This window comes from Chanodichthys erythropterus, chromosome 13 (genome assembly GCF_024489055.1).
Source record: "Chanodichthys erythropterus isolate Z2021 chromosome 13, ASM2448905v1, whole genome shotgun sequence".
Classification (NCBI taxonomy): Eukaryota; Metazoa; Chordata; class Actinopteri; order Cypriniformes; family Xenocyprididae; genus Chanodichthys; species Chanodichthys erythropterus.
The window spans coordinates 18,914,604-18,940,288 of NC_090233.1; the positions used below are offsets into that span (position 1 = coordinate 18,914,604).

The window sequence follows — 25,685 nt, forward strand, 5'->3', positions numbered from 1 at the left end:
ATTTTAATACGCTACTCGGCTTTATTTATCACAAGCAATCGCATGATATGAAAAATGAATATTTCAGTACAAATGATGTAAAATAATCTAAATGCACTTGAACATGGAAGTATATTATAAATGATTAGACGTACAAAGGCTAAGCAGATTGTCAGAAATTACAGTAGAAATTGGAAAGATAAAAAAGTGTATTGCTAAAAAATATGTATTTATTAATATTTAAAATATCCAGGGTTGTGTGACATAGCACTTAGGGTGTGCTCAATACCACCATCTGAGAATTAACAAAAAGAAAAGATTATCAAATAAAAATATATCAAATTCAAGTCATTCTCCTGTTATATGTCATAGCTGATTATTTTTGGCTCCTGATAGATGGTCATCATCCGATGGGAATGACTGTGACTTGAGGTCTGGCTGTAGGGGTTGCAGTGGGGGGGACCCTCTCTAGCACAATGATGGGCGGATGCACAGCCACTGGAGGCCTGAAGTGGAATAAGTGTGGATGTGGATATGAATATGAGTAGAAAGCAGGTGGATAGGGGCGTACGATACTTGGAAATCCGTAGGGTGTAATTTGCAGTCCACGGAACTGATCCATATTCATGAGAAAAGGAAATGAAGGCATTGTTTTAACTGGAAAGACTGGCCGATAGAAGTCCTGAAAAACACAAAGTTATGATTCACAGCTGTTGAACATGCAAACATCTTTTCTGAATAAGGGTTTAAAAAGAGCATTTTGAATGTTCACTGAACTGAAGATTGAACTGAAAATAATTACCTCAAAACTCAAATCTCTTGTCTTCCTGCCCCTGGTTTTCTCCACCTACAGTCAAAACAAAAATTATTCAGACATTTTTGATATATTTTTACTAGTGGGTGCAGGAAACTATAGTTGACATTATAAGTGAGGACAGCAAAATAAAGTAATCTGTGACATACCCAAAAATTCTTCATACAGTGGACTACTAGTAAAACTTATAAAAAAATCTGGGAGCAAAAGTTATTCAGACACTTTGACCTGACCATGTTATCTGACATAATTAAGATTGTTTTTTTCTGACACAGTTTAACTGAGATCTTGCCATATTTAATTACCATTTTTTAAACTATAGTGAATAAACTATATTAATGTATGAAATGTTCAAGGTGTCTGAATAAATGTTGGTTTGACTGTATATCCAACAGACAAAATCCCTTAAACAGGTCTCATATTTACATTATGTAAGTCGTATTTTCAACTCACAGGAACAGCCAGACTCAGACAGACTGCAGACAGGAGACTGAAAACCAAGATTAGGGTTGTCATAGCTGCTTCTGACCTGCAAAGTAAACCATGTGTCCTTAAAATCATGGATTGCTCATCCCATAATTTTATTTTCTAGACAGACTTTTGACCCACTCAGAACTTAAATTAATAGCAATTATATATATATATAATTTACTATTACTATTTTATATATATAATTTACTATTACTATATATATATATATATATATATATATATATATATATATATATATATATATATATACTATTACTATTATATATATATATATATATATATATATATATATATATATATATATATATATATATATATATATGCTATATAAAATATTTTATTTGATAAAATAGTACTAGTAAATAATATAATATTAATATAATAATAATATATATATTATGTCTGATATTTTATCTAATAATTAAAATATATACAGTAGTCAACATTTGAAGTGGATGAAAAAAGTTCATCAAAGTTGTCCTAAGAACTAAGTTGTCTTAAGAAGAAAGTTTTAGGACAACTTTGATAAAAGGTTTTGATCCACTTCAAATGTTGACTACTATATAAAGATAATATTTTCACTTACCTGTTCGTCTTTTTCACATGTCACATATGCTGCTTTGTCGATATCTTTTTATCATCCAGTTCTGCTTGTGTTTTTATATGACAACCTTCTTTCATTCACCTCATAAAATTCTGTGGTTCTTTCCCACAACTGAGTGCTGTGGAGTTTGATGAACAGATAATTTGGCTTAATCTTTTAAATGAATCTACATGGTTTTAAATTAATTAAAGAATCTGAGTTCTGAAGAAATGCCTCGCCGCATTGGTTTGTGACCGTTACCTCAAATATCTACATTTCACAATAACTTTTTAAGTCTGGTCTAAAATAATGTGTAAGAACCATATTCATACACTTACTTATAAATAGCCAAGCCATTATTGATGAACAGAATCATATACTTGTGCATTTTAATTTTGCTTCTTACATTTCAAAGAACAATGAAACAACTTCTTCAGCTTTGGTCTTTGTGGCGACCAGGGCGGGCGAGGGCCGTGAGGGAACGGCGCGAGTGTTAATGAGCTTCACCTGGGAGGCGCACCGGCCTTGAGTCCCTCACGGAGGAGCTCCGGGAGCATAAAAGGAGGAGCGACTACCGGGAAGGACGAGAGAGGACCAGCCCTGGACTTTATTTTATGTTTTATTATGTTTGTGTGACCGGCAGACGTCCGCGAGGGTCTGCCGGCATTACTTTCGTTTTGTTCTTTGTTTATTTTATATTAAAGTTTGGTTCAACGTTCGCCGGTTCCCGCCTCCTTCTTCCCACAACTATTAACCTCGTTACAGTCTTTTATTTTTGTTTAATGCATTTTTAAGTTTTTCTAAAATAAATAAATAAATAAGACCCCTGCCATTGCATTTGATTTCAGGTAAACAAATGCAATATGCATGTGTTTAAAAGAGGGTTTTCTAGGTGTTTTCCTCTATTTCTCCTCCCACTCCTTACCGTCTTTGTTTTTTCCTCAATAGGAAAAAAACACCACTAAACATACTCAGACATGTTGCACTACAAACATTGCATCACAATAATGATATTAAAACCCATCTGGAAACCAATAACCAGTGTTTAATTATAATGAGTTTTTAGTGGTAATGGTGTTTGATATTGAGACATTCTGCAATTTGGGGGGAAATGAGAAAAAACAGTATCGCTGATTGGATGAATCCCAATTCCTACAAAACTAAGAAGCCTTAAAAGCCTCTTCAACACTATTAATACTTTAATCTGAGGGAACTTCACGTGTTCACTGAACTAAGGTAAGACTTTTATTAGCAGGTAGGACATAAATGCAAATTTGATGCTGCAGTTGTTTTAATATACATAATATTATTATATTATTTCAGGTATATTGGGGGGAAAAAAACTAAGGTAAGAGTTTTATCAGCTGGTTGTGTGTTTCATAAACTGCTTTAATTTTATTTGGTTGTTTAACAGCACCTGTGCGCTTTAAGGTTTTGTTATAATATAATACTATTGCAGATACTATACTGAAAGCATGAAGACAATAGTGCTGATGTTTGCTTTCAATCAATCAATACAAAAAATAACATAAAATGTTAATGCAAATGTGTTTTTATTTGTTTGTTTAACAGCACCTGTTCATTTAGAGGTTTTTATATGCATACTATTGTAATATTATTGCAGATATATTGGAAGAATGAAGACAATAGTGCTGATAATAAGCAACTTATTCTTGATAACTGCTGCACCAGTAAGTGCATATTTCAGTCATTTCATATTCAACATGTACGAAACCCTGGTGTTTTTAAAGAGTGTTTGTTTGTCTCACAGTTGGATCAGAATCATGACAGAGAAGCCAGATCTGCGAGTGAAGAGGAGGTGAGTATTAAACTAGACCTCATTTCATTTCTGAAGTTCATTGCATTTTGTGCATTAAACTTGGTAATGAAAACTAAACTTTTCTGAAGAAAATGTGCTTTCCCATGCTAAACCTGACAGCTTTACCAATATCTGCTAAGCCACTGTTAAAGGGTTAGTTCACCCAAAAATTAAAATTTTGTCATCAATTACTCACCCTAATGTTGTTCCAAACCCATAAGACTTTCATTCGTCTTCAGAACACAAATGAAGATATTTTTGATGAAATATGTGAGCTTTCATCAAAAATATCTTTATTTGTGTTCTGAAGATGCACGAAAATCTTTGGAATGACATGATGGTGAGTAAATGTTGACAATATTTTCATTTTTGGGTGAACAAACCCTTTAAGGCATTGATATGGCTTGGGTCATTGCTGGTTGGTTGTCAAACTAGCATACCAATATATTGCTTTTACCCACTTTAGGGGCTGCAAGCCTTGCTTACTCAGATGAGAGACACTCTAGCGACTGTCAATAAACCCCCCATCGCTGATCCAACCCCAAAACCAGCAGGTCTCCAGCTACAAGAACCTTCTTCGCAGTTCCAGACAGCATATATCCTCAATCCACTATCTCCTGTTCCTGTTGGCCCTCCTGTAGACCCCAAATCAGTACAGCAACCCTCTGTGCCACAGATTAACCTATTCATCTCCGGCCTTCCCCAGCAGGACAGGGCAACAGCAGCAGAACCTCCTAAACAAGCACCCTTACAGCAGCTAGTGCTGGCCAATCCAGAGTCAATGCCTGCTCTTCAAAATCCTGCTCAGGTTGTGGCACTTCCAGGTCCGTACAGCTCCATCCTGCCTCAGAATGCCGTAGTAATACCATTCAGCGTTCCCTCTCAGGGATATCCACACATGATTGGTCCTCTCCAGAACCCTGCTTTCTTCGGCCCACAGACTAACCCATACTTTCAGCCTGTAAATCCTTTTCAGGGTCATCAAAATTTTGGTCCGTACCCTTTTTATCCACAGATGTATCCTCCCAATCCCTATTTTAACAATGGTATGCCTAATGTGGCGGTAACACCCCCTATCATATTCAGGGAGCGCGGGCAGACAGTTACTACGCAGGGGTAATTTTAAGATTGTAACCTGTATATGACACCACCAGGCAGGACTTTTTTATTGTTTGATCTCATTTAATACATTCTTCTTTAGCTTTACAGTAGTTGCAATCTGTAAAACAATGTCATGTCATATTTTACTTTTATTATAATTCTTTTGAATGCAACTTTTTATGTTGTTATTCTTTTTTGTTCCTATATTTTCATTCATTTTTAAATGAACATAGTATCTTATATAATTTTCTATTTCTTCTTGCTGTATTATGCACTTTGTATTAAATGTGCTATATTTCAGTCTTGCCTGTTAGAACAACATTTGCCAGTATAAAACTCATTGATCCTAATAAAAAAGTCTTCCACATCTTTTTTGAACCATCCTAAAGCATTAAAAGTCATGTTACTTCAGATGCTTTCAAAAAACACACAAACAAAAAAACATTGATAAAATAAAATAATAACAAAATAAATGTCCTTGAAAGAGTTAAAGGGTTAGTTCACCCAAAAATGAAAATAAGTAATTTATTACTCACCCTCATGTCATTCCACACCCGTAAGACCTTCGTTCATCTTCGGAACACAAATTAAGATATTTTAGTTGAAATCCGATGGCTCAGTGAGGCCTTCATAGCCAGCAATGACATTTCCTCTCTCAAAATCCATAAAGGTACTAAAAACATATTTAAATCAGTTCATGTGAGTACAGTGGTTCAATATTAATATTATAAAGCGACGAGAATATTTTTGGTGCGCCAAAAAAAAACAAAAAAAAAAACAACTTATTTAGTGATGGCCGATTTCAAAACACTGCTTCAGGAAAATTCAGAGCACAAATGAATCAGTGTATCGAATCAGCGGTTCGGAGCGCCAAAGTCACGTGATTTCAGCAGTTTGGCGGGTTGACACGGGATCTGAATCATGATTCGACACAAGAGATTCATAACGCTCCAAAGCTTCCTGAAGTTTTGAAATCGGCCATCACTAAATAAGTCGCTATTTTGTTTCTTTAGCGCACCAAAAATATTATAATGTTAATATCGAACCACTGTAATCACATGAACTGGTTTAAATATGTTTTTAGTACCTTTATGGATCTTGAGAGAGGAAATGTCATTGCCCCCTATGCAGGCCTCACTGAGGATTTCAACTAAAATATCTTAATTTGCGTTTCGAAGATTAACAAAAGTCTATACGGGTGTGGAACGGCATGAGGGTAAGAAATAAATGACAGAATTTTCATGTTTGGGTGAACTAACCCTTTAAACATAAACATGAGTGTGTTGGGCTATTATATTGTCACTATACTATATTGTACTGTATACTATATGAACATAAATGTAGTGTAGATGAGAAAAAAGTATTTTTCGTTTGCCTCAAATCATTTCACATTTAAACCAGCAGGCCGCGACATTCAGCTGTTAAAAACAAAAGTCGCCAGTCAATGACGTCAGAGCACCAACTTTTATGAAGACCCCTGTTGGAAGCTCGTATATTTTATGAGCACAGAAGTTGTCGGAAAATATTTTTAACGATTTCCGAAATTTTAAACATGAGATAATATATCAAGTTAAACTGTAAGACACATACAGTGAACGTGTGTGTTTATACGGGACGTCAGCAGCATGTATAGATGTAAACACAGTTCTTTCAAATGGACAGTTTTTATATTAGTCCTGATGATAAAACAGCAGCAGTCTGTTATATCTTCATCTTTGGAGGTTCAAGTGAATGTTGACAAGCCGTTACGAAACTTCAAGCACTTTTGGAGAAGCACTGGATTCTGGTAGGATAAAACTGTGATGTTACTAAACTTTACTAATAATACCATGGTACAGCGATTATCAACGGCAAAAAGTACCATGGTACTACTTTGGACATTGGATACGTGAATGATCATGGTATTAACTTCTGATATAATCACTTTCATAATGGTACTGCCACACTATTTTAAGGGAAACCATAACACTGCATGGTTACATATTCATATATGACACTGTGTACATTATACTTAAAAGTAAAGAAGTAGTAGCAAACTAGTAGTAGTATCATAAAGTTGACTGTGTCTTTTATTTTTGTTTTATGCATTTTAAGTTTTTTCTTAAAAAAAAAACAAAAAAAAACTAAAAAAGACCCCTGCCATTGCATTTGATTTCAGGTAGTCAATGCAATATGCATGTGTTTAAAAGAGGGTTTTCTGGATGTTTTCCTCTATTTCTCCTCCCACTCCTTACCATCTTTGTTTTTTCTTCAATATAAGGAAAAAACACTTGCGTAACATACTCAGACATGTTGCACTACAAACATTGCATCACAATAATGATATTAAAACCCATCTGGAAACCAATAATCAGTGTTTAATTATAATGAGTTTTAATAAGGGTATCATGATATGTGCATGAACTGCTATCTTATTTAATCAATAAATGAAAGAAAGAATGATGAATAAATAAAGTGTGATAATACCATTATATTTTTTGTAGTCTTTTGTTAGTGACATCTACCCCAGCATTTCCAGGTAAACATTGTCTTTATAATTGTTAAATGAATTATCACAGCGTTCACTTTTGTCTCGTTTTTGTAGCCCTCCACAGCCGCACACTGATGCACACCTGTATGATCTCAGTCCGGACCAGCAGATGAATCTGGCGTTGATCGGCTCTGTGCCGCACAGAGGAATCCAGCAGGTGCGGATACACTGGATGCTGGAGCTGGTGTCCGCACGGTCAGTTACTCCATATTCCCAAAGAGAGACTTTCTCTTCTTCCGTTTGGTGAATATGAAATATTTACATAAATAACATACACAAAAAATAATATGCAAATATTAAGATTGATATTAGTATCTAATATGCTCATTCATCTCTTTCGGTTTAAAAACAGTGTTAGGTGGAATTAATTACCAAGTAATATAATTACTGTAATTTAATTTGTTACTTTATTACTTAAATACTGTATAGACTATACAACAATTCTGTATAAAACAATAGTGGATTTAACGTCAAAATGTAATGTTAAAATGTTTCATGTCTATCATTGTATTGTTCAACTGGTCGAGGTTGATTTAGAAAGTAATTAGTAATAAGTAATCCAATACTTTTTAGAGAGAGTAATTAGTACAGTAATCTAAATACACTTTTGAAGATGTAAATAATTTATTTTTAGAGTAACTTACCCAACTGTTTAAAAATCTGTGACCTCGCAAGTAAGCAGTGATGTTTCCAAAAGATATTCTTTTGTCTATAAACATCTGGGTCAAATTTAAATTCAACATTTTAAGAGAAAATTCAAACGATTTACTGTTTAAGTTGCAATATTTATATTATCAAGCTTTTATCGTGCAGATGCGTATTGTTTGTTAAAGATTTGTTATCATTTTGTTAATGCATTAGCTAACATGAACTAAAAATGAGCAATATATTTTTAAAGCATCTTTTTTAATGTTAGTTAGTAAAAATCAAACTGGTCGTTGTTTGTTCATGTTAGTTCATAGTCCAAATACAAATTTGGACTTTAAAAATGTATTAGAAAATATTGAAAGTATCATTGACTAAGATTAATAAATGCTGTAGAAGTATTGTTTGTTATAAGTTAATGTTAACTGATATAATTAACTAATGTTAATAAATTAAATTTTATTGTAAAGTGTAACCAAGATTTCAATAATGTAAGTTGTATCACATGCTATAAAATGTCTCATATAATCTCTTTTCTCTCTTGGAATCTGCTTTTGACATAGTATCTGATTTTCTGTTTGTGCATCAACAAATAATCTTTACTTAAATGCATTATTTATATTCTCCATGCATCTCCATGTAAAATATATGGTTGTAGTGTACTGTAGTACTAATGTTTTTGTCTCTGGATTTCATGTAGAGTTTACAATGGAGAATATCACTACAACTTCACTCACTTAGACCAGCTGATTGACCTTCTCTGGCAGAATGGACTGCAGCCGGGTATGTAACGCAAAACATACAGGGTACACACGGAGCTGGTGAAACAGTGCAAGAAGGCTCAGATCAGGGAGTATTCATCTTCTGCTGGCTTTACTGTCCTGCATTATTTCTTGACTAAGCAGGGCTAAGATTTCAAACGTTGATTTTCAAATTCTAAATATTACAATGTAATCCATGCTTGCGTAATGTAGGATTACTGCCATTAGGGTTAATTTAACACAACTTTGTATTGTGTCAAAGAGGAATGCTTCTTTTTAAAGGGTTTGAACTGATGGGCAGTGTGTCCAACACCTTCACCAACTTTGAAGACAAAAGCCAAGTTACTGAATGGAGAAATTTGGTCTACTTGATCGCCAAAAGATACATATGTGAGTATGAGAGTGAAGTTGTAATGTCTTAGATGGTGATGATAGATCATGAAGCAGTTGTGGAGTTTGAACCTTTTGTTTACTAGCTCAGATCTTTTACCACAAAGCTCCAAAATGTCTGACTGTGTTTGTTCCTGCTGTTTTATATATGTGCAGGGAAATACGGCCTCAGCTTTGTCTCTCAGTGGAACTTCGAGACGTGGAACGAGCCGAACAACCACGACTTTGACAACATCACTGTGTCAATCCAAGGTACAGTCTAATATTTTTTTTTGTTGTCTGAGCCAAAACCCTGTGAGTTGTCTCAATCATTTGGAATTGATTTTAATTAGTGGTCTCAAGCATCGAGCACCACCAAAAAAATCAAACCTGCTCTTGCAGTAAGTTTGTCATTTCTCATTGCAAGTTTTCATCCAAATAGGCTAGAAACAAAATGTTACATTCTTTGGGTCATGCTGCTGAATTAATTGCACCAATGATATTTTCTGACATTTTGTCTAAACACACCGTTTCGAAATCCTACATCTGAGTCGATCATAAAAGGAGTTTCTTTTTGTTAGTGTTCTTACAGACATGCACGTTGCATTGCATCTCTTGCTCATCCCGCACTGAGTGCTGCATATTTAAGATGCCATGTCAAGTTAATAATAGTCCAAGATGCCCAACTTTTAAAAATGTCTTGAGACCCATTGGGACCATGTCTTGTGAGTACCATAACCTCAGGCCCTGTAATTGCAGCTATATTTTTTATGTTCATGTGTTAACTGGTCATCAACAATTTTATTGTACCATGTAGAGGGAAGATGTTGAAATAGACATTTGTAATTTGCACCAAACTGAACTAGGGTCTATGTTTATGTCTGTATTTTGGGGAAATTTGTATATAAAATTTCTATTTAAATTAAGCTCATTGAGCAGCCTTATAGGGATAGTTCGCCCAAAAATGATTTACTCATCCTCAAGCCATCCTAGGTGTATATGACTTTCTTCTTTCAGCCAAACATAATCTGAGTTATATTAAAAAAATATCCTGGATCTTCCAAGCTTTATAATGGGAGTGAATGGTACCATTTTTTTTTTTTTTTTTTTTTTTGAAGCCCAAAAAGACAGTCAAATGAAAAAAACAGTAATCCATACGGCTCTAGGGGTTGAATAAAGTCCGGTAACATCCGTTCGCAAGTCGAGTTCTGTCTGAAGAGTGACCTCTGACCCAACGCATGTAGGTGTAGCGTAAGCTTAGGTGAGAGTAGACACTTCTCGTGGTTCAAACAAATAGGGCTGGGCAACAAACTCAAGCTCCTCCGACATTTCTCTTTAAAAATTCTTGTTTTAGATTTCTAATTTGTGACTGGTGTTTTGTTTTGCTCTATTCTCTATGCTTCAGTGTTCGTCAATACGTCATGCGTCATATAAATATGGGTATTTTTCTAACAAAAAGGCATTGCTTCGCTTCAGAAGGCCTTTATCACCCCCCTGGAGCCGTATGGATTACTTTTATGATGGATGCACTTTTTTCAAATAAAAAAGGTACCATTCTCTCCCATAATAAAGCTTGTAGGATATTTTTAATATAACTTAGATTGTGTTTGGCTGAAAGAATAAAAGTCACATATACCTAGGATGGGTTGAGGGTGAGTAAATAGGTAAATAGGGTGAGTAAATAGGGATAATTTTCATTTTTGTGTGAATTATCCCTATAAGCTTTAACCTGCACACCAACTTCTCTTTCCTGTCTTGCTCTCAGATAGGCTTTATTTTTTTCATTTTCAGCATCATTACTCCAGTCTTCAGTGTCACATGATGCTTCAGAAATCATTCTAATATGATGATTTGCTGCTCAAGAAACATTTCTTATTATCATCAATGTTGAAAACAGCTGTGTTGCTTAATATTTTAGTGGAAACTGAGATTTTTTGATGGACAGCATAACAAGAACAGCGTTTATTTGAAATAGAAATCTTTTGTAACACTACTACTGATCAGTTTAGAAAGCATGTTTTTGTGTTGTATTTCCGCACATGGTGTTCTCGAACACAGGAATTATGTGCCTTTGTGGTGTGGACAAAACAAGAAAGTGTCTGACAAGTTTTAATTTAATGCTACCTCATAGAAGAATTAGTGGTTCTGCTGAGAACAGTCTCATTGTGGTGACAGTCAAATTTCCTGCTCTACTCCTCCAGGGTTTCTGAACTATTATGATGCCTGCTCTGAGGGCCTTCGTGCAGCAAGTCCGGTCTTGAAGTTCGGAGGTCCGGGAGACTCCTGTCATTCTCTGCCCCGCTCGCCGTACTGCTGGGAGATGCTACAGCACTGTTACAACGGCACAAACTACTTTACTGGAGAGACCGGCGTAAGGCTAGACTATATCGCACTACACAAGAAGGTACATGAAATTTTATGATAAGTAAGGCCAGCTGCAAAATAAAATCTGACTGATCAGAATCATGCATTTCAGAGAGCCATGTAATAAGTGATAATAAAATGCTAATATACCTTGTTGAATATCACATTACATACCAGAACCGAAGTAAAGTCTGTAGAAAAAGTTTTACATGACGACTTTAATCTCGTTCCTTTAATTAGTATACTGCAAGTCGCTTCTGATAAACCTGCCAAATAAATGACAAATGAGTAATTATATTTTTGATTACTGTAGTATGTATTTCTTTGTTTTTCAGGGAGGTGGAAGCTCGTTCCCCATCCTGCAGCAGGAAGTGGCCACTGTGCGGGAGATCCAGCAGCGGTTTCTACAGTTTCGTTCTGTGCCGATCTTCAATGACGAGGCTGATCCTCTGGTTGGCTGGAACAAACCGCTCACCTGGAGAGCGGATGTCACCTACGCAGCCATGGTGGTTAAGGTAGATGAGAGTGCTGTGTTTCTCTGTTCTCGCTCTAATATCTCATTTCACCATCTGTTTCAGTACCTAAATGTGTTTTACACGAGGACAGCATTCAACATGCTTTGCTGGTCCTGGAGCAGAATTGCAGTCAGCCAATCATATTGTCCTGAGCCCATTATTTAATAGCAAAAACTCCTTTAAATGGTTTGACAAATAATATTGTTATTCCTCAGCTTATGTAGTTCCTATTAAAACAGAAAGTTGGGACAGGACAAAAGAACACTTTTATTAGCCAGTAGCTACTGAAAACTGAAATTGTTTAATGTCTGAAAATTAAAACAAAAAACACAAATACAGCTAAATAATATAAATACACTTGTACTGTAAAACAAAACTATTATTTTTATTATTATAGTTGTTATAGTAATTATTAATATAGTAATATTTCTTGTTTTGTTTAATGTTTCTATTTAGTAATAATAAAAAAGCATAATAATAAAATAATAACTTATAATATTTTAAACATTTAAAATAAATTACACACACATTTTATATATATATATATATATATATATATATATATATATATATATTTATAAAAATATAAACGATAATTATAATAAAAATAAAGTAGTAAAATTATTACATAATAATTCAATAATTATTAGTATAATATATTAGTATTAATATATATATATATATATATATATATATATATATATATATATATATATATATATATATATATATATATATATATACACTACCGCTCAAACGTTTGGGATCGGTAAGATTTTTAATGTTTTTAAAAGAAGTTTTGTCTCACCAAGGCTTAATTTATTTAATTAAAAATACAGTAAAAACAGTGATATTGTGAAAAATTATTACAATTTAAAATAACTGTTTTTTATTTGAATATATTTCACAAAGTAATTTATTCCTGTGATCAAAGCTGAATTTTCAGCATCATTACTCCAGTCTTCAGTGTCACATGATCCTTCAGAAATCATTCTAATATGCTGATTAGTTCCTCAAGAAATATTTGTTATTATTATCAATGTTGAAAACAGTTGTGTACTTTTTTTTCAGGATTCCTTGATGAATAGAAAGTTCAAAAGAACAGCATTTATCTGAAATACAAAGCTTCTGTAGCATTATACACTACCGTTCAAAAGTTTGGGGTCAGTAAGAATTTTTATTTTTATTTTTTTTTAAAGAAATTAATACTCAAAAAAAAATTGTACACAATAAATGTTTCTTGAGCAGCAAATTGACATATTAGAATGATTTCTGAAGGATCATGTGACACTGAAGACTGGATTAACGATGCTGAAAATTCAGCTTTGCCATCACAAGAATAAATGACATTTTAAAATATTTTCAAATAGAAAACAGTCATTTTAAATTGTAATAATATTTCACAATATTACTGTTTTACTGTATTTTTAATTAGGTAAATGCACCCTTGGTGAGCAGACGAAACTTCTTTTAAAAACATCAAAAATCTTACCGATCTCAAACTTTTGAGCGGTAGTGTATATATATTAATTATTACTATTTTCAAAAAATAAAAAATCACAATTAGACATTTCCACCAAATTGTGCAGCTCTACCTCAAACCTAAAGACACAAAATATTTTTATTTTTAATGGGGTCTTTATTTTTATTTCTTAAATTATTTGCATTCCTTAAAGATTCATTAAAGCTTGTTAATTTAGTGAGTCAGGTATATTTGGTGCAGTATTACAGTCTCCTTTCATGCCTCTGGTGTGTTGTAGGTCATCTCACAGCATCAGAACACGCTCATCGCTGACCAGAACAGTACTGTCAACTACACTCTGCTTAGCAACGACAATGCTTTCCTTAGTTACCACCCACACCCGTTTGCCCAGCGCACACTCACCGCTCGATTCCAGATCAACAACACAAACCCGCCACACGTGCAGTTACTGCGGAAACCGGTCCTGACTGTGATGGGCCTGTTGGCATTGTTAGGTAATGAAAGTTTATGATGAATCATCAGTGATGGTGATATACCAGTTAAGTATATCAAACTGTATCTAGAAATTTATTGGTATAATCATTTATTGTGACTCAGGTGAGACTCAGGTGCAGGCTCAGGTGTTGACTGACAGCTCTGAAGTGAATTCGTCAGTGGGTGTGTTGGCCACGGTTCACGTCCCTCAGGTGCCGTACACCGCCGATAGCTGGCAGACCACCGTCCTGCTGTATAACAGCAGAGATAACCAGACCTCCTCAGCTGTTGACATCATCAATCTGCACCTCACTGGAATACCTCAACGTATGGGTCAGTAATCACAAAAAAACAACACACTATTATATATGCTCAACAATGCACAGTTGAATAGAACGTAGGCTGGACACGACACCAAAATGTTATAAATTGAACAAAACCTCACAGGTTTCATAATACTCAATATCAGCACATAATTAATTAACAATTTAATAATTAGTAACAAATTATACAACTTTTAGTATATTCAGCCTTACCCATATACATACAGTACACTCACGTTAAGTATACAGTGAATCTTAACTGCTTGATCCTTGTAAACTATATTATTGCCCAGTGATATATTAAAAGTTGGATATATAGTATATTACTTGTAAAACATTCAATTTTACCTGCATATACTATACAGTATACTCACCAATTTTGGCTGCATTATTGTTTATATCGACGTAAAATGTATCCTAAATTATCGCACAGCTCTACATATAAAGTTGGATATATATTATACCTGTATTCTCATACATGCAGTACACTCATGTAAAGCGATATTTACTATACAGCAAATCTCAACTTTTTTTTGCTTTTGTTGCCAAATGTAACTATTTTATCGTCCAGCTTTTAATATTAAGTTTTTTATACTCGCGTCGGGTGACATATACTATATAGCAAATCTCAACTGCTTGATTGTTTATATCATTGAAAAATGTAAACTACATTATCGCCCAGCTCTAATCTGGTGGTTGCGACTTTAAGGCATGAAGATATTAAGATATCATAACATAGATGCAAACTCCTCACCTTTCAGTGAGAACTCACCTTTTTGAGATCAAAATAGGTCACCAATGGGATTTGCATAGTTCCAAGAAAGTGTTTTTTTCCCCCATATAATATTAACCATTATATGCCTATAATGGGTAATATTTTATGTATTTGAGGACTGAGATGTGACAAACAGTATTGCCATCTAATCAAACAATATTGTCTTAAATATCCTGCATAGCACTTCGTCTTTTATAACACGAGATTTTAACCAAATGTTGATTTTGGTAAAATGTTGCAACAGTATGTTACTTTTTTAGTGAACAATTTCAGTTTTGGACATATAGGGTAATAAAAAATAAATTTAAAAAAATCCCTTAAAATAACTACAAATGAGCATGTAAAGCAAATAACTTTAAAAAAAATCTGTGCGCAGCATGCCTCCGCCCTGCGCAATGTTCTCACCTTTTTCCCCCTTACCTGTTTGCATCCCTGTATAAACATTAACATCATGATTTTCTTTAAAGCTACATTGAAACATTGAAATGTGTATTGTGAAAAGCGCTTATTAAATATGATTGTATTTATAGTTCTATCCTGTCTGTGTTTGTAGGTCTGATGTATGTGACACACTACATGGATAATAATGTGACAAACCCATTTAAACTGTGGGAGAGCATGGGCAGCCCTGACTATCCCACTGCACAGCAGTTCACACGGCTGCGGAGCCAAGAGGTTCAACACACACACACACACACACACACACACACACACACACACACACACACACGCACACACATGCATGCTCCTTCATAACACACATTGATGACTTTGCTTTGGATAAGTGTTAATGACTAAATGTAAATGTAAAACAGTCATAATTTAGTTTTTCATGACCAAATTCCACCCTTTATCTGACCTTGAGTGTTAAACAGGCTGTTTTTGCTATTGTACCTTTAAGACTTCTCTCTGTTTTTCATATGCACTGAAAAAAGTTTTAGTGTAGAAACAATTTTCACTCTTTTTGAAATTGCTAGTAAATGTCACAAATAATTATAAAGAATTGGCAAGTAATTTTGAAGTAGAAAGACTGAAATAGTAATTTTCAGTAAAACATACTCCAGTAACCTTTTTTATTTAGTGACCAAAAGTGATGTCTAGATGGGATATTTGTTCAATTAACCCATCAAAATATCATTAAAATATTTTAAATATGAGGGAAGAAACACTAAAATAGGTTAAGGTATTTATCTGACAAAATTATTTGGCAAAAAAAGGCAAACAACAGCAGGTACAAGTTTTATTTTACTATGCAAAAAAATATAATTGAAAATCTAAACTCACAGGAAAAAGCATACATTGATTACAGCATAAACAATTATTCATATTTTGTTGGTTCTCTTTTGTTTTTGCCTGTGTTCATAACTTTGTATGACAGCCTGGCCACAAATTATATTTGCACAATTTGGCATGTTTCATTTTGTTATCACAAATAAAACAATTGACTCCAAGCTCAATTACACTTCCAAAATCCTTAACAAATTTTGAATAATATTTGAATAAAAAGTGAAGATGTCACTTTGTGAAGATGAGGCAGGATGGCACTTTTGGCCACTACTGTACATCTTAGAAAAATACTTTTTTACAGTGTGGGTGGCCATCTGAGCTTAAATATTACCATTATGGTTTCTAAATTAGCTGGTTTTGCAGCATATTTTAAATAAATATCTACATAAAACATTAAAATTGCACATCAAAAGAGTAAACAAATTCCATAAAGTCTTTAAATGAATGTGTATTTTGTAGGATCCTCAGACTGATGGACCTCTGCCGGTCCCATCCGATGGCTCTCTGATGCTCAAAACAGTCCTTCCTGTCCCCTCAGTGCTGCTCATACACATATGTGCCCAGTCTAAAGAAAAGCCTAACCAGGTTAGTGACAACTTGATATAACGTTGTCATCACAGCTGTCTCATTAGATGCATCTGACACCAAAAGGTTACACTACCAATCACATTTGACCGAATTCATTTCTCATGATTTTAAAAATGTTTTCATCTTAAAGTTGATGCTGAAATACCTGAAATTAGTTTTGTAGACAAATATAAATTGAATGTGAAATCCTTTAATATGCTTTAAAAGTATCCCAGGATGCACCTCATGAAGCTTAGTAAGGCACTATTTTCTAAGTATTGGACCTGTTCCTGAGTTTAATATTGTGCAATGTTGAAATCAAGATGTGGAGTGAATTTACAGCTTCTGCTGTTTACTTACGCCCCAAAACTGTTACTCACATGTCTGTCTGTGCATGAAATTAATTTAAGTGTGATTGCAAAACATCTGCATTCCAGGTACATGTTATTCTTTGCAGAGATTTAGAAACCTTGTGGTTTGGTTTTAATATTGCAGTTATTGTTCTGCAGGTGAACGGGGTGCGTTTCATCACCATCACCAAAGGACAAGTTATGATTATTTGGAAGGATCACTGCATCGGCACGAAGTAAGAACTGTTTAAATACAGCAGTTCATCAAAGCAGTTTGTTTAATGGGTATAATTGTAATTTGCATGTCATTTTAGGTGTATAAAGACATATGAAGTGGAATTTTCCAAAGACGAGACCACTTTCCAGAGGATTAATCACAGAGACACTATTTTCACATACTTCACTTATTCTCCAGGTATGAATTAAATTGGATTCAAAATTTATGACTTCAAGCACTGATCTATTGACCTGCTTGAGTTTTTCCTCCACAGAGAGTCAGGAGGTGAGGGGTTACTACAGAGTGAGAGCCGTGGATTACTGGGGAAGAAATGGAGAATATTCTGTCACAGAGAAATATTCAGAGAACCAATCTTGATCAGCCAGACTTTTGATTGTCCACCATTGTTAAGTTAAAGGGTTCATTAACCCAAAAAAGAAAATTCTTTCATTAATTACTCACCCTTATAACCTACAATGCGATTGCTTTGTTTGCACAAAAAAAACATAATTTACCACTTCATTTACAAAATATTAATCTCCAACTTGCATTTATGTAAAAACATTCGCTTTCATGTCAAAACAACACTCATGTGTCATGGTGCTCTCGTGAACGTGCATTGGAGAGTAATATTTTGTAAATAAAGTGGTAAATTATGTTTTGTTACACAAACAAAGCACTCACGTTACTTATAAAATTGAAGTTAAACCACTAGATTACTTTAATAATGTCTTTACTACCTTTCTGGGGCTTGAAAGTGGTAGTTGTGTAGCTGTCAATGGAGGGACAGAAAGATCTGAGATTTCATCAAAAAAATTATTTGTGTTCCGAAGAAGAACGAAAGTCTTACGGGTTTGGATTGGAATGACATGAGGGTGAGTAATTAATGACAGAAATTACTTTTTTTGCGGAACTAACCTTTTAACTAAACCATTAAAAAAAAAAAAAAGAAAGAAAATGAATGTTAACTGAAATAAAATATATACAAAGATACACAAAAAAATTAACTTATTTTATTTCAGTTAGTTGCCAAGGCAAGATTTCTTGATGAACTTGATGTACTAAAACTAACGTCAAAAACATCCTACAAAATTACTAAAACTAAAAAAATGAATTCAAAATATGAACAAAAACTACAATAGTATCTCATTGACACAATAACTCTCCACATACATTATAGTTCATTATCTTATTTTGACCAAAAAACACTCGCCAATATAAGATGAGATTGGTTTGACCAACAAAGTGTCCAGCCACAGTTCATTTTGGGGTCATTTAGGGGTGTTTACCTGCTACCACAATAATAGACTGTGGAGAAAAACTCAAATAATGGTAATCAAGTTCCTAAAACAAAACTTGAATATCCAATATTTGATGCACTAACCTGGCAAATATAGTAACTAGTTTGTAAAGAGCACAAAACTGAAGTTGCATAAAGCCAGCCAATCAGATTAGAGCTTGCCACAGGAACAATTGGTTTGCAGTATGCACAAAAGAGAATCCACGGGCATATGCCATCTGAGATATAGAAAAAAAAAAAAAATGGATTGGGTAATGTTTGAATGGACCCTGATTGAATGATGAATTTTTGAATAACCTGAAGTTTTCTTTACAGTATTTCCTGGTAATGAATCTTTTACAACAGTAAAAATGATTGTCTAATCTTAAATGATGCTGTCTCAGTTCATACTTGGAACAGCCTGGAGATTTCAATTATTATACATCAAAATTAAACACAAAGAAATCGGGATTAACAGTTTATTAATAAATATTGGTGTGGATGTTGTTTACCAAAGTGAAACTCTGATTCAGGGTATATTTTACATTACACGAACAGAGTCAGATCAGAGGAAATTTATACAAGGTCATACACATATCTGCATGTATTCAGTGATTATTTGACAAAAAGAGGTATTCGTCTGGCATCGTTTATAAGAGAAAACATGGAAAGGTGTGAAAAGGGCACTGTAAAACCAAAATGGCAGAATACAAGTATCATTCTTTATCCAGAAAGATAACAAGATCTTAACAATAAACACGATATAGCCGACATTTTGGGCTGATCACTTCAGGATTGTGTCCTCATTAGCTGTTGAATTAAAAAAAGTAGTAGTAAGTGTCAGGATGAGCAAACAATTCAAATCTCAACTGATGAATATGCAGAAGAATCACTATTAAAATGTGAAGGTGAAACCTTACCTTCTGCTAGTTGTTTAGCAATGCGTTCCTTCTCCTCTCGCACCTTCTTCTCCTCCTCTTCTATTCTCCTCTCCTCCTCTGCGATTGGTTTCAGATTATCTGGAGATAAAGAAAAAGCTTTTAACTCAAATGCATGGTCTTTATCAAGTAAACCATCTTATATATATATATATACATTTAATGAATTAAACCAATACATGTAGTTCAGACCTACATAAACATGCACTCTAGAGTGAATGAACCTCTAAAACATAAATCAATGTGACTTCCACAAGCCATCTGCAAAAAGGGTGTGTGTGTAATATATATATATATATATAAAAAAAAATTTAAATGTCATTTGAACACCTGTCATTGAACTTGCTCGTTCTTACCATATCTGCGCTTTCCATAGATAATACCAACAAGCAATGCAGACCATCTGGCTGTCTGAAAAACAAAATAAATCTCAGTAATATCAATAATTCGGTTTTTATTAGCAGAGAAGGAAGGAAATATCATGACTTTCAGCATGCAGGCCATTTTAACAGACGTCAACACATCACAGCCCGCTCTGACGGGATGGAAAGAGAGTGCTGTAGATGTTTAAATCGAGTGATAAACACCCAGAATAATGAATTTGTGAAGACAAACCTTAATCAGCGGCGACACTTGCACTGGAGGAACCATTTCGCCGGACTTCAGGACCGTACTCAGTCTACAGAGGTCAGAGAAGCGCAAGATCACAACGAGAAGAAGTCACGCTTATGAGCTCGCTGACGTCATACCGCCGCCTACAGGCCTGGAGTGCAACTGCGCTATCGTCGACGAGTCAGAAAAAGAGTTTTTTATTTATGAAATATGTAATATTATAAATATATTTGTACCTAAAATGTGTCTTGAGAGAGTATATTCCTCCCAACCATGTTTTCTTCCTCACATCTTGGGGAGTTTTCGTCATATAGCCACTGCACTGTAAACCATGATTTTTAAAAGTTGTAAACAAAGATTTTTGGAGTCTTTCTACTTCAGAATTTCACGTTTAATTCAATGTGTTAATTTTCTTGCCGTTTATCTGTAATATTTTATTAAATTTACTAGCAATTACCGAGGGAAATTGTTTCCTAGATTTTTAGGTAATCCTACTCCAATTTTTTAAAGTTTTTGAAGTATTAAGTCACTATACGTCACACTTAAAGGATTAGTTCACTTTCAAATAAAATTTTCCTGATAATTTACTCACCCCCATGTCATCGAAGATGTCTTTCTTTCTTCAGTCGAAAAGAAATTAAGGTTTTTGATGAAAACATTCCAGGATTATTCTCCTTATAGTGGACTTCAATGGCCTCCAAATGGTTGAAGGTCAAAATTACAGTTTTAGAGCCGCTTCAAAGGGCTTTAAACGATAACAAATGAGGAATAAGGGTCTTATCTAGTGGAACGATTGGTCATTTTAGAAAAAAATGTAAATGTATATGCTTTATAAAAACAAATGATCACCTTCCAAGTGCTTTCGCCAAAACCACACATTCGTATTCTTCAAAAAGTTTACGCTGTATGTCCGACGCCTTCCCTGTTCTACTTACGGAACGAACGCAGCACCAGTTCAGTTTTTTCCGTAAGTAGATTAGGGAAGGCGTAGGACATACAGCATTAAAATGGCCGATGGTTTCTCTAGACAAGACCCTTATTCCTCATTTCAAGTCCTTTGAAGCTGCACTGAAACTATAAACAGTCCACTATAAGGAGAATAATCCTGGAATGTTTTCATCAAAAACCTTCATTTCTTTTCGACTGCAGAAAGAAAGACATGAACATCTTGGATGACATGGGGGTGAGTAAATTATCAGGAAAATTTTATTTGAAAGTGAACTAATACTTTAAGTGTTGTGACAATTAGACTAAACTGAACCCAAAGGCTTGTAGTCTCAGAGAAATTGCTGGGAATAAATGAGCAGTCGCTGGGCCTCTAGAGGCTAAAAACAGTGTTAATTCAGTTAATTGGACACGTCATGGGAACTTCGTAAATTAGATTAATGCTATTTGTAAATTAGTTTAATCTTCTATTGTGGCTGTCAGACAGGTCAAGTTCAAAAGGGCAGGTAAGGTAACCCATACGCTGTGAGGATAATGCAGGTCAGCGTCAGTGTTATGTGGCTAAATGTGCTTCTGTAACCAGGCGAATAGCAGAAAATATTTAAAAAGAGCAAAAAAGTGGTAACAAATTACAAAAACCTGATGTCCAAACATTAAAATGTACTGTATTGATGTAGTACACCTTCATTACCAAAGATGCGTTCATGCTATGAAAACTAAACAATCGATAATGCACAAGGAACAGGAGATGAGGAATTACAGACTGTAAGTATATCTCTTCATCTTTTACTGTAAATCAGTGTTACGTAATACTTGTGTTTGAATCATTTGGCACTTTTACATAACAGGCTTTTTAGAAAATAATCCCATTCAGACAAGATTCAGTACATCTTAACAATGCCAACAATAAAATAATGTGCACATTTTTGGGAAATCAAGTGTCTACGAAATTAGTGTCATTAGTTTCGATGCAGCCACACTCTTTTAGTTTCTTCTTGGCTCTCAGGATGAAGTTAACCTTCCCTCTGTTCTTCATGTTGGAAGTGTATTCGTGAGACTTCAGTTTGGCGTAGTAATCTGAGAACTTGTTGAAGAGGATGGAGATTGGAAGGCCATTCAAAATGATCCCAAAGGAAATGCAGCCAAAGGCAAATATCCGCCCCAGAAGGGTCTCTGGATACATGTCACCGTAGCCTACAGTAGAGATGCTCACCTGGAATGAGAAGATATTGGTAACTGATCAAAACAAATCATTTATCCAACCTCATGTTGTTGCGAACCCCTGTGACTTTCTTTCTTTCTTCCATAGAAAACCAAAGGAGACGTTTAGCAGAATGACGCACAGTGAAAGTGGATGGGGCCCAGGAGTGGTCAAGCTCGAAAAACACCATGTAAACTTTATAAAAGTAGTTAAAATGACCATTTTCCAAGTCTGAAGATGTATAATAGATCTAAGTGAGAAATTTTTACCGAAAAGTCACTGCGAATCATGTTTGACAAACATGGTTACCATTCACTTTTATTGTATGGAAAAAAAGGGATACCCATATAGGGATTTTTAAAAAGATGACTTTTCAGTGAAAGTTTCTCACACAAATCTATTATATGTCTTCAGACTTGCATACAAATATTATGCATAATATGCTTTTTTTTAAGTAGTTTGAGAGTGAAAAAAGACTGACTCTATCACATCATGTGCAGTGCTTCGTGGTAGTGGGCGGAGGCAGAACTAAAGAGTTATTTTGATGCAATTTGCTTGTTGCTATTCTATGATTGGTAGAGATTTCTCTGCAGAATCATGGTTAAAGGATTAGTTCACTTTCAAATTAAAATTTCCTGATAATTTACTCACCCCCATGTCATCCAAGATGTTCATGTCTTTTTTTTTTTTTTTTTTTGATAAAAACATTCCAGGATTTTTCTCCATATAGTGGACTTCAATGGTCACCAAACAGTTGAAGGTCAAAATTACAGTTTCAGTGCAGCTTCAAAGCATTCTTCACGATCCCAGACGAGAAATAAGGGTCTTATCTAGAGAAATATAGCTCATAGCTCATTTCTAAAAAAAAATAAAAATAAAACATTATGTACGTTTTAACCATAAATGCTCATCTTGAACTAGCTCTCTTCTTCTTCTTCTCTATTAGAATTCTGGCAGTGTAGACACTGCTAAGTGTATTACTGCCCTCCTCAGGTCAAAGTTTGAACTAATTGTTATATACAATATGCTAGTGCAAGTATATTACAATTTGTTCAAATTTGTCCTGTGGAGGGCAGTAATACACTTAGCAGTGTCTACACTGGTGGAATTCAAATAGAGAAGAAGAAGAAGAAATTGAGTGATGGTTTCTCTAGATAAGACCCTTATTTCTCATCTGGGATTGTGTACAACACTTTGAAGCTGCAATGAAACTGTAATTTTGACCTTCAACTGTTTGGAGACCATTGAAGTCCACTGTAAGGAGAAAAATCTTGGAAAGTTTTCATCAAAAAGCTTAATTTCTTTTCGACTGAAGAAAGAAAGACATGAACAGCTTGGATGACAAGGGGGTGAGTCAATTATCAGGAAATTTTAATTTGAAAGTGAACTAATCCTTTAAGTCTTTTTCACCAGGAATTCCATTGCATATAACCTCATAGCTCATAGTAGGTCTGTCTTTAAAGGTTTATCATTCAAAATCAATTCCCCTATGGAGAAAATCAATGGGATTTTACCTCCAGAACCTGACTGTTCCACTCTATTAAGATCCCCTTTTGTGTTTTCCACAGAAAAAAGAATGTGACATGTGTTTGTAAAGACATTAGGGTGAGTAATGAGTAGCATTAATGCTTACTTACAGATGCCCACCACCAAGAATGAGGAATACTGGTAAAGTTGGTATTAGGGACGTCGTGTTCAACACTATAAACCATGGCAGAGAATGTGAAGATCCCCATGGCGATAAAGAGAAAGAGACATCCCACCTGCTCATAGCACTGCCTCAACGTGAAGCCAAACGCTCTCAGCCCCGTGGAGTGACGTGCCAGTTTCAAAACCCGGAAAATACGCATGAGTCGCATGATTCGCAGCACTTGTCCAACCTTGCTCACCTGACCTACAGTTTCCATGTCAGCATTTTCTCTCCCAGAACCGAAGGTCTCAAAGCTCTCGAGCACGAACTGCAGAAACTGCGGTAGGATGGCCATGAGGTCTACCGTGTTCAGTATGCTCTTAACGAAGCGACTGATACCTGGGGTTGAAACCAGACGCAACAGGTACTCGACGGCGAAGAAGGTTATGCACACAGTCTCTACAAACTCTCCGTATGTCTTGCCACTGAGCTGGTTAGTATATGCCATGTTCTCCATTTCTTCCACCGTAGTCAGAGTCATCGTAACCAGCGACACCAGCACAAACATACTCGAGGCGACCGCCATGAGTTTCGCCGGTACCGAGGAGAACGGTTTCTCCATGATGTTCCAAAGTGACCGTCGCATCTTGCCGAGAAACATGTCGTCGAATGCCTCCTCGTGTTCTTCAATTTCCAGCTCCGCCTCCAGTTCCTTCTCAACCTTGAGCTGTTCGCACAATTCGTCATGTTTCTCCTCGAGCAGGATCCGACAGCACCGTTGAGAGTATTTGATCCGAATGCCCCAATAATTGATCTCCTCTAAGAAGTTCCTCGGACAGAGCTCGTCCTTGATCCACAGCACACCGGTCCTGTAGAAGTTGAAGATGCTGTTGAAGACGTCAGGATCTCGGTCGAAGAAATATTCGTTGTCCTTCACGACGTAGTCATCGCAGAGGTTCAGCTTCATGTTATGGTCGGTGTAGATGGCCAGACGGCCAATTCTGCTCTGTGGGTATCTCGCTGCCATTTTGTAGGTGATGCGGTAGGACTTTCCTCCAACGTTGATGTTGAGCGTGCAGTTCCTGCTTGGCGATATGCTGGTAAACCATAACGAAGGCTCCGAATGCTTCTCAACCTCCCCATCGTCAACCTCCCCAAAGATGTCATAGATATCCGTCTGCAGTTCGCTTAAAGAGCTCCACTGTTTCACCAAACACTCTTTGGCGAAGGGAATGACGTCGTCTGTTGACTCAGAGGTTGCTAGTTTGCAGTTGGGAAAGAGGCTCTGTCTCCTGTTACTCTGATAGCTGAACATCCTCTCAGTCCTCCACTATCCTCCTAGAGGAGGATAGCAACTGTACAGAGCGCCTGTAAATCTCAGAGCTTTACTGAAGTTAAATCTACCCTATTTAAGTATAAAGAGACAGGCAGGAGGAAGCACCAGTGCTCTAATGCCGTCTATAAGGAGCTAAGAGTTCAACTTAAATGCCATTATCCGTTAAGCTTTTGCTTGGGGGTGGCGTCTGTTTTGAATTCTTTGAAATGGCATGCTTGCCATGTGTCAATGAATGAAGGTTCTTCTTCCCAAATTACTCAGACAAGACTCCTTTCAACATCCAAAGGCTTATTCAT

At 35.3% G+C, this 25,685-nt stretch overlaps 3 protein-coding genes and 1 long non-coding RNA gene across 5 annotated transcripts; 2 read left to right on the plus strand and 2 right to left on the minus strand.

Annotated features, from left to right (window-relative positions):
• The first annotated feature begins 3,505 nt into the window (after positions 1–3,505).
• Positions 3,506–4,807, plus strand: si:ch211-155m12.1 (uncharacterized protein LOC567653 homolog). The gene is made up of 3 exons (XM_067407952.1): positions 3,506–3,559; positions 3,640–3,687; positions 4,154–4,807. Exons 1-3 carry the CDS (start codon positions 3,506–3,508, stop codon positions 4,805–4,807), a joined length of 756 nt encoding a protein of 251 aa, XP_067264053.1.
• Positions 4,808–6,246: 1,439 nt separating this feature from the next.
• idua (alpha-L-iduronidase) lies at positions 6,247–19,074 on the plus strand. 2 transcript variants are annotated; one of them, XM_067406289.1, is made up of 14 exons: positions 6,247–6,574; positions 7,373–7,513; positions 8,664–8,746; positions 9,007–9,114; positions 9,271–9,366; positions 11,295–11,464; positions 11,793–11,972; positions 13,733–13,949; positions 14,053–14,262; positions 15,581–15,702; positions 16,774–16,899; positions 17,391–17,467; positions 17,546–17,646; positions 17,723–19,074. In XM_067406289.1, exons 1-14 carry the CDS (start codon positions 6,414–6,416, stop codon positions 17,824–17,826), a joined length of 1,896 nt encoding a protein of 631 aa, XP_067262390.1. In that variant the 5' UTR covers positions 6,247–6,413; the 3' UTR covers positions 17,827–19,074. The 2 variants fall into 2 exon arrangements, with proteins under 2 accessions (XP_067262390.1, XP_067262389.1); XM_067406288.1 differs by having other exon boundaries at positions 11,295–11,497; positions 17,723–19,068.
• A 118-nt stretch (positions 19,075–19,192) lies between these two features.
• LOC137033872 (uncharacterized) lies at positions 19,193–20,419 on the minus strand. The gene is made up of 4 exons (XR_010896883.1): positions 20,281–20,419; positions 20,022–20,076; positions 19,648–19,746; positions 19,193–19,537 (listed from the first exon to the last, which is right to left on the minus strand). It is a non-coding gene; the product is annotated as an uncharacterized lncRNA (long non-coding RNA).
• Positions 20,420–22,156: 1,737 nt separating this feature from the next.
• On the minus strand, positions 22,157–25,368 carry kcnv2b (potassium channel, subfamily V, member 2b). Its single transcript, XM_067408192.1, has 2 exons — positions 24,061–25,368; positions 22,157–22,435 (listed from the first exon to the last, which is right to left on the minus strand). Exons 1-2 carry the CDS (start codon positions 25,366–25,368, stop codon positions 22,157–22,159), a joined length of 1,587 nt encoding a protein of 528 aa, XP_067264293.1.
• Between the last annotated feature and the right edge of the window lie 317 nt (positions 25,369–25,685).